Source organism: Anser brachyrhynchus, assembly GCF_964034855.1.
Source record: "Anser brachyrhynchus genome assembly, chromosome: 4".
Classification (NCBI taxonomy): domain Eukaryota; kingdom Metazoa; phylum Chordata; class Aves; order Anseriformes; family Anatidae; genus Anser; species Anser brachyrhynchus.
In genome coordinates, this window is record NC_137698.1 from 7,508,085 (window position 1) to 7,517,142 (window position 9,058).

General features: G+C 52.8%; 1 protein-coding gene across 1 annotated transcript; it reads right to left on the minus strand.

Moving 5' to 3' along the window:
• Positions 1-1,856: 1,856 nt before the first annotated feature.
• On the minus strand, positions 1,857-7,578 carry LOC308194421 (alcohol dehydrogenase 1-like). The gene is made up of 9 exons (XM_080590358.1): positions 6,936-7,578; positions 6,018-6,119; positions 5,269-5,410; positions 4,890-4,977; positions 4,562-4,781; positions 4,182-4,442; positions 3,745-3,880; positions 3,073-3,211; positions 1,857-2,509 (listed from the first exon to the last, which is right to left on the minus strand). Exons 1-9 carry the CDS (start codon positions 6,951-6,953, stop codon positions 2,485-2,487), a joined length of 1,131 nt encoding a protein of 376 aa, XP_080446484.1. The 5' UTR covers positions 6,954-7,578; the 3' UTR covers positions 1,857-2,484.
• Between the last annotated feature and the right edge of the window lie 1,480 nt (positions 7,579-9,058).

Genomic DNA, 9,058 nt, shown 5'->3' on the forward strand with positions numbered 1-9,058 from the left:
GCTTGTTTCTTGGTTTGGATGTATGGCTCTGGTGACTACAAACCAATACTCCATTCTTTTTTGAAGATGAGTTTGTTAACTTGAAGGATGTCACAGAAAACTCACTCAGACTAAAGACTATTAGTTTGGAAACATCTTACAAGCTGTGTTGATCTAAAAAGGCACACAAACGGTGCTGAAATTTGACAACAGTGTGGTATAACTTGCAAGCATAGCACAGTCACTCAGTAAGGTCAGCAGTTAATTGAACGCTTCCAAAATGCTGAATGGAATTACAGCTCTTTGTCTTCAGCTGATTTTGAACCAGGTATAATGTATAGTCTTGTGAGGCTATCAAAGAATAAAAATTCTGTCCACATAGGGAGATAATTCCCACCGCAAAAGATTGCTGCTTTGCAGGTTAGTGGTGTAATTACTTAGGAGTACGTGTTTCTCAGGCTAGACCCAGACTTTCCTAGTTGAAGTTCAGAGCAGTACAGCCCATAAGCAGCGGACTGGGAACAGAAGTAATGGTCAGAAGCCATTTTTGTTTGTCACAGCTCATAGGTGACTTTATTTTCATGTGCCAAATTTTGAAGTGCTAAGAAATGCGTGGTACATGTCAGGACACTGAGGGAGTTAGGAATGGGTGATTCACGAGGCAGGAGAGAACTTTGCTGTCTTAAGGAGATCGTGTGGATTTACTATCTGTCTTATTCATTTCAGAATAAGAGAATTGGGCAGAACTTGTTGTTGTTTGCATATATACTGAAGTAAAAACAGGACGCTTCTACTTGCAGATGTGTAAGAGCACGTGCAGTCATCTCTGACCATTTTGATCTTTCTAATGTTAAAAGTTTCCCATCCAATACAGGTCCAGCTATGGAAGTATTAATAAGGAAATATTAGAATCGTTATAATTTTTATTGATTGGTAGAAATGTGGTCTGATGAGAGATGTGTATAACTTAAACCCCAAGCTAAAACTTGCACACTGGCAACAGATCAACCAAACATGAGGTTGCTTTGTGGTAGGGCTTTAAAAAATGTGAAGGGAGATTACCGTCAGCCTGACTGATGGCCTCATGTGATGCCAGGTAACCCAAGTGTCCCCCTGTGCCAGAATCTGCATCCTGAAGTACATCTTGAAGAGCATTTGTGTCAGGATTCTGTATGTGCTCCCCATGCTACGATTCTGGCCACTTGGGGAAATTATTGGTGGTAAGCCTTATTGAGAGATTAGTTATTTGGTATCTGCTAGTCTGATTCACAGGATATGTTGAATGGGGTCTGTCAAGGTTCTGTTGTCGTCTGAGTCTAGTTAATATCTCTTACCGAGTGACTTCCAGGTCAGACTGGAGTATGCTCATTAAACATGCAGATAGCAAGAGACTTCCGAGCACACGGAAAGAGGTGCTTTTAAAGAATTGGGATGCAATTCAATAGCAGTAATTGCGAAATTCTAGGTGTGCAAGTGTAACGATGTTACACTACCAGTGTAGGATGCAGAAAACTGCCCGCAAGAAGTAGTGGATGACAAAGTGAGCAAGAGTTGGCAACCCCCTGCTATGTGGTTTGGCTGTGGAAACAGGGATGCAGTTGTCAGGACGCAAGGAAGTGCTTCATGGGGATAAGGGAGAGGGACGTAATAATGGTCTTTGGGGCCACAAAAAGTGGCTATGAGGTTGAGCAAGAGGTGTGTTCTCTCCAAGGACGTTATACTTTAACAGTATGTTGCACTTTGAAATGATAATGGAATAGATCATCACTTGGAGGCCTTTAAGCACAAGTTCTCTCTCAGCAATGATCCAGAAAATTGATGCTGCACTGGAAAAAAGAGCTAATGTACGTGGTCTCTCAAGAATAATCCGAGCTCTGTTTTTAAGTGATTTAATTACTTTGATACTCTTTATTTATTTATTTTATCTCCCCCACAGCAGTTTTTAACAAACTTGCAAGATGTTAAGTAAGCTGGTTTGTGCATCAGCGTGCAAGGCATGTGGTGCATCAGCATGCAAGGCATTTTGGCGTGTCAGCCTGCAAGGCATTTGCTATGTCAGCGTGCAAGGCATGTGGTGCGTGAGCGTGCAAGGCATTTCATGCATCAGCATGCAAGGTGCTTGCTGTGTCTGCATGCAAGATGTTTACAGCTCGGAGGCATCCGCAGGGGAGGGGGCAAAGGAAGTTGCCCAGTGCAGAGAGGAGGGGTGAGATGGCGGGGCCTGGGGTGCAAGGCAGAGCTCCTCCTGCCCCCTGGGGCCCCTGCTGTTCACAGCACTGCGTGGGAGCGTCTGAGGAAAGCTTTTACTTGTGCACGTGTTTCCTCAGGAGAGGCGGCCTTGCAGCTCTCGCAGGGTGTGAGAGCACAGGCAGCAGCACCAGAGCCGTCGAGGTCCTCGTGCTCATCTCCTTGTGCCCCGCGCAGGGAGGCGGTGCGAGAGCAGGGCCTGCGCCACGAGGGCCTGCTGGGCTGCTGACCGCGCTCGTCCTCCCTCGGCCGCGTCCCTCAGAAGAGCAGGACGGTGCGGATGCTGGAAGGGGGAAGAAGGGAGCAGTTAAGGGAGGTGCTGCCGCAGTGCTCAGGAGCAGGCAGAGGGGCAGGCGGGTGCGGCTGGGTCCGGCCACCTCAGCTCTCGCCCAGCCTCTCTGAACTCAGCGAGGGTGCTGAAGGGAGCGCCTAAGGCCCCCCGTCCCGCCCCGCAGCTCCTGTGCGTCAGTGTGAAGGCACAGTCTTCCCCCCTTCTGCGGTTGCTGCGAGGTCCCCACGGACGCCCCTTCCTCCTCACTCCGCTTTGCCTGCCCCGTGCTTTCGAACGCCGCAGCGAGGCGTGGGGTCTGAGGGGCTGTGCCGGGGCTGCAGGGTCTCTGCTGAGCTGAACCCCGGGGAGGAGCAGTCCCTGTGCCCAGGGCAGCCTCTTCCCTCCGTCTTCCAGCAGGGCCTCCCACCGCCCGGATCAGGGCCCTGCCTGCTGGCAGTGCTTGGGCGCTGGGTGAGGGCAGCGAGCCGGGCGCTGCCTCCCGCAGTCCTGGAGCGCTGCCCTGCCAGACGGAGGCCGTGCTCGCCGCGCCTCGCTCCTGCGAGTCACATCCTCACCTTTTGCCCGCGCGTAACAATTGAAAGCCCTCGTTGATTTTAGCCATCGGCAGCGTGTGCGTGATCAGCAAGTCAGAGTTAAATTTCTTCTCCAGATAGCTGGAGACTAGTTTGGGGATGGCATCTCTCATCTTCCAGCCTAGAGAAGGGGGAGAAAGCACCCGCAGTGAGTGACTGGAGAAATGCTGTTGAGAGGGAACGACGGTGGCGTTGTCTGGTGCCAAAGTCTATCAAGAGTCCTCTGAGATGAACGCAGGAGCAGACAAGGAGTTCAGCATCTCCACCAGGCTTTGCTGACCTTTTAGCAACAACAACTCAAAGAGAGTTTCTGAGTCTTTCCAAGCTCAAAACGTTCCCAGTGACCAAGGGGCTGCTGGATAACAACTACGAGGGAAAGTTTCTTCTGCCCTACCGCTGAGTACATTGTGACTTGGGAAAAGGAATTGTCAAGGGAGGGGTTCTTTGTATATATGTATGGTTTTATATATGATTATTTGTGTATATATCTATATAATTTGTTTTTAGTTATTATTATTTATTTTATTTATAATTATTTGTGTATATATATATATATATATTTACCGTCAGAGGGTAACTGTTCTACAGACAGTTCAGGGATTACTGTGGAAGGACAAGACTGAAATGTCTAAAATCTTTCCCTTACTTTCATACCTCCAAGCAGAGTCCCTTTACAGGTACGGCCACTTAGCAGAAGCAAAGGATCGATGGGAACCACTGAACCAGAAGGTAATACTCCAACCACCACGCAGACACCAGTGCTCATATTGCAAGAGGCCAGGGCAGCAGTCTGATGGGACAGGCAAGGGAATCAGACACAATTATGGGAAATGCATTCTTTCTTTTCAGTTGTCTGCCACTCACTGCTATCTAAAAACCGACTCTCTTTTCTGTAACAGATTATGAAAGCACCGTCCTGGTTTGAGACTCCTACATTATTTTCTCCCCAAGCCAGAAGATTGCCTTTCTGGGCAAAGACAAGCCCAGAAGCGCTGGCACCAGGCAAGAAAGCTCATGCTGTGGTGAAATGTGCCCGGATGGGATGCTGTGAATGATCTGGGAAGGAGCACGTGTGATAAAAGACCACATACCGTGGTATCAGCTGTCCCGATGACCTCAAAGGAGTAGTCCACGCCGTACCCGGTCATCTCGGTGAGCACCTCCTGAACAGGCTTCTTGAAGTCCCGAGGGCTGATGCACTCGGTGGCTCCCAGCTCCTTGGCCCTGGCAAATTTCTCCTTGTTGATGTCAACGGCGATGATGCGAGAAGCCCCGGCCGCCCTGCAGCCCATGACAACGGAGAGGCCAACTCCTCCGAGGCCGAAGACGGCGCAGGTGGAGCCCGGTTTTACCTGCACGACATGGGGTCGGGTCAGCCTCCCGCGGGAGGAGGAGGTTTCTGTGGCAGAGCATTTCTGCGGGTGCGGAGGCGGCTGCGGGGTGCTCATTCTTGACACGGCTGAATACCAACCTTGGCGGTGTTGATGGCAGCCCCGTAGCCTGTGGAGAAACCGCAGCCCAGCAAGCAGACTTTGTCCAGAGGGGCAGCGGCAGCTACCTTGGCAAGGGTGAACTCCGGCACAACAGTGTACTCTGCAAAGGTGCTGATCCAGAGGAAGTGGTGGATCTGTTTCCCTCGGCACGTGAACCTGCTGGTCTTGTCGGGCAGCAGGCACTGCGACACGGAGAGGCTGTTGGGAGCACGTGCACGTGTCGCTCATCACACAAAGCACTCACGTGTGGCAGAACTGCTGACAGCCGAGCCTGCGTGGGTAACGGGAAAAGGGAAGCAAACTCACTGTGACTTCAGGCAGTAGTTGGAGTCAGGATTCTTGCAGAAGCAGCATTCCCCGCACTGAGGAAGGCCAAAGAGGATGACTTTGTCTCCTGCAACAAAGCAGAGCCAGCGTTAGGCGCCTCTCGCTCGGCAGCCTGGAGGGTGCTGCCTGTCACAGCGCCTGATGGCAGCAGCCTGGCACGGACCCTCTGCTTTCTCTGTCCGCAGGAAATGTTGAGAGCCCGACTCGGGCGCTTTGGGGGACAGATGAGGGAAGTGTGTGTGGTGGTCCAGTGCTACTGGTGTGCAGCCAGTCATGGCTGCAGGCTGCTGGGGGCATTTCCGAGCTCTGGGCAGCCCCATGGGCTTTGAGAGCTGAGTCCTGGGTGTGAGCTGGTTACCCGGTTTCACAGAGGTCACTCCTTCTCCAATGCTCTCCACAATCCCAGCTCCTTCATGGCCAGGGATGATTGGGAAATCTATATCAGGAAAGGCACCTTCCAGAACGTGGTCATCTGTGCGACAGATCCCTGTGGCCACTATCTGTTTGGAGAGGAAAGAGCAGGTGAGCTATAGAGGGAGCCTGGTCTTTTTTGAAGCCAGCAGGTAGATGTAATTTCTGTTGGTGTCACCATGGTTGGTGCTGCTGCCTCATGCTAGTACGACTGTGCCCACGCCATGAACAAGCCCTTCTGCTCATGCTGAAGGCTTTGCTTGGCTTTCCTCTGCACTGTGCTGCAGGGGCTGGGGATTACTTGGTGGCATTTGTCTGGGTCTCTGGTTTCTGGGAATGGGTAGTCCTGAGCGGTTGCGTCTGAAATAGCATGGTGTAACTTAGCAGGAGAGAACAAATTGCTGCCCTTTGCACTGTTTTGATACTGAATTTGATAATCCAGTGAAGACTGTCCTTTTCTGTTGACCTGAATAGCATCAGTGCCAAAAGCTGGGGAGATGTTTGTGACAGGTAGGGCATCGGACAGCTACTGCCAGGTGTGAGCAGTCCACCTGCCCAGAGCACTGCCGTGCATAGGTCTGTGCCTTTACCTACAAGCTGTCACGTTCCAAAATGGTTTGCATTTAATCAGATTATCGGTCTTTTCCCTAAAAGAAACTGCAGCTAGCATTCGTGCTTGGCAGTCCTCGCTTTTACCTTGACACGGACTTCACGCGCCTTTGGAGGTGCAACCTCCACCTCCTCGAGAGAGAGTGGTTTGCCCACTGCCCAGGCAACAGCAGCTCTGCATCGGATAACCTGGAAGGAGAGGGGGGTGAGGCTGCTGGGAAGCTTTGCCTTCGGCTTGGGGCGGGGAAGGTTGTCGGACGAGCGCGTAAAGCGGTGCGAGGCAGCACGCTGACACACGTGCTGCCAGAGCTGGACAACTGCCCTGGGCGCTCCCTGGGGACCTGCTGGGGCGGTGGGAGAGCGGGAACACGGCGGTGCCCCACTGCATGCAAAGCCAAGCGACGCTCAATAGGCGTGGAAGGAAACTGGATCCCACCCCGTGTGTCTAGCGAGGGGTCTGGAGCAGGGGGGCAGCTGGCAGCCAGGGTGCATCCACAGCAAAGCAGCTGCCTGGTTTTCCCCGGGATAAGGCTGCTGGAAAGCCCACCCCTGCTGAAAGCATCACCGTGTGTGGCAGCGAGCAGAAGCAGGTAAAGAGATGCTGCTGCAGGATTTGGAGCCACGTCAGGCACAGGCCGTCTAGTCTAGGAAGCCGCCCAGCGCTACAGGAGGCAGGGGCCGAGTGTGGCTGGCTATTCCCCCACCAAAGAGCTTTGTATCCCCTTAAAGCAGGAGTGCCGGGTGGGGTTGAGCAGGAGGGTGCTTTCCTGGTTCAGTGTTTTCAGCCCTGAGCTGAGGGGCAGAAGACACGCAGAGCCCAGAACCTCGCTCAGGTCCTGGCAAGCTGCAGCTGAATGAAAGCCGAGGCTCGCGCGGTGCCGAGAGGTTTGGGGGAGCTGGGGGAGTCAGGGCAATGGTGGTGCGCAGCGCACATGTGCAGGCTGAGCCATTCCCGGAGCATCTCCACGGGAAGGGGGAAAGGGAGAAAGCAGCGAGTGTCCTTACTTTTCCAGCAGTGGCCATGTGGTGTGCGAGGAGCTGGCAGCGGCGCAGGCTGGAGGTGAGCTGCCGTCTGTCTGGCCGGACCTGCACCTCGCGTCGAGGCCCCGAGCGCTCCTGGCCCCGCGGCTGCGGCTGAAGGGTGAAGCAGGGAGCGCGGCGGGCGTCCTGGCGAGGGACCAGAGCTCGCCGGAGAGCGGGAGGTTCCCCTGCGAGCAGGGAGTCCCCTGTGCCCCCTGAAAGGCGCAGCCTCCAGGTGCTGGTGGCCGGGGTGGAGGGAGGAGACTCACAGCACCGCTCGGGCTTCCCCTCCTTGCCAAGGGGCAACCTTTGGCCGCGCAGCAGCTCACCCCCAGCTATTTGTGAAAGGATTAATAATTACAGAAGGAAAGAAGACCCCGAAAACACGGTATGGTGAATAAACACGCCTGGCCTTTGGAGTAAGTCTTAGCTCTCTGTGGTATCACAGCTCTTTTCCCCTGGGTACTGAGAAGAGCGTGTGAGGAAGGGAGGATTTTCCAAGGACACATTGATGTAACTTTGCAACCAGTTGTGCAAGCAGTTTCCCTTCTGCGAGCGCCCTCCATTCTCTCAGATCTGTTTCCACTGAGGTGTGGGGCTTGCTCAAAGTGTAGGATGTGTGGGAACTGCTGGGGGCCCAAGCAAGGATGGGCAGCCAAGGGAGCAGCTGAGGTGAAGAAGCCAGTTCCAGGTTTGGGAGCCACTTCTGCACTTGTGAAGCCTCCTGGGGAGGTGTGTGGTCTGCCTGAGTGCTGATGGTGTAGGATTTCCTGTGAATAAGGATTTATAGAATGTGCAAGTTATATACAGGTATACCCGTAGGAAATCGGTGGGTCACAGTGTTGTCGTGTCCTAATGGATGCAGCCCATAGATACGGTTTGCTTTCTGGGCTGCAAGTGCACATTGGAAGCTCATGTTGAGCATCTCATCAACCAACGCTCCCAGCTCCTTCTTTTAAGGCTGTACTCAATCCATTCTCTTCCCAGTTTATATTTGTGTTTAGGGTTGCCTCCGCCCAGATGCAGGACCTTGCACTTGAAGGGCCTTGTTGAACATCGTGAGGTTTGCCCAGGCCCACCTCTAAAGCCTGTCCAGGTCCCTCTGGATGGCATCCCTTCCCTCCAGCATGTTGACTGTACCACACAGCTTGGTGTCGTCAACAAACTTGCTGAGGGTGCACTCGATCCCACTGCCCGTGTCACTGACAAAGACGCTAAACAGCGCCGGTCCCAATACCGACCCCTGAGGAACACCACTCATTACTGATCTCCACTTGGATGTTGAGCTGTTGACCACAACTCTTTCAGCGTGATCATGCAGCCAATTCCTTACCCACCAAGTGGTCCATCCGTCAAATCAGTGTCTCTCCAATTTAGAGACAAGGATATCATGGGGGATGGCGTCAGATGCTTTGCAAAAGTCCAGGTAGATGATGTCAGTTGCTCTTCTCCTATCCACCAATGCTGTAACGCCATCGTAGAAGGCCACCAGATTTGTCAGGCCCAAGCTGCCCTTAGTGAGGCCATGCTGGCTGTAACCATTCACCCCTTTATTTTTTCAATGTGCCTTAGCATAATTTCCAGGAGGATCTGCTCCGTGATCTTGCCAGGCACAGAGGTGAGATTGACTGGCCTGTAGCTCCCCAGGTCTTCCTTTTCTCCCTTTTTAAACATGGAGGTTATGTTTCCCCTCTTCCGGTCAGTGAGAACGTCACCAGACTGCCATGACTTCTCAAATACGATGGATAGTGCCTTATCAATCACATCCACCAGTTCCCACAGGACCTGTGGATGTATCTCATCAGGTTCCATGGACTTGTGTACCTTTAGGTTTCTTAGCTGGTCTCAAACCTGATCTTCTGCTACAGGGTGTGGTTGAACATTCTTCCACTTCCTGCCTTTGCCTTCTGGTGCCCAGGCTATGTGGCTAGAGCTCTTGCCAGTGAAGACTGAGGCAAAAAAAGCCATTGAGTACCTCAGCCTTCTCCATATCCTGGGTGACCAGGTGACCAGGTGACCAGGTGTCTCGTTTCCTTCTGGAGAGGGCCCACAGTTTTCCTTTTCCTTTTTGCCTTCCTTTTATCACCTAGAGATGGACCTCTAGAAGC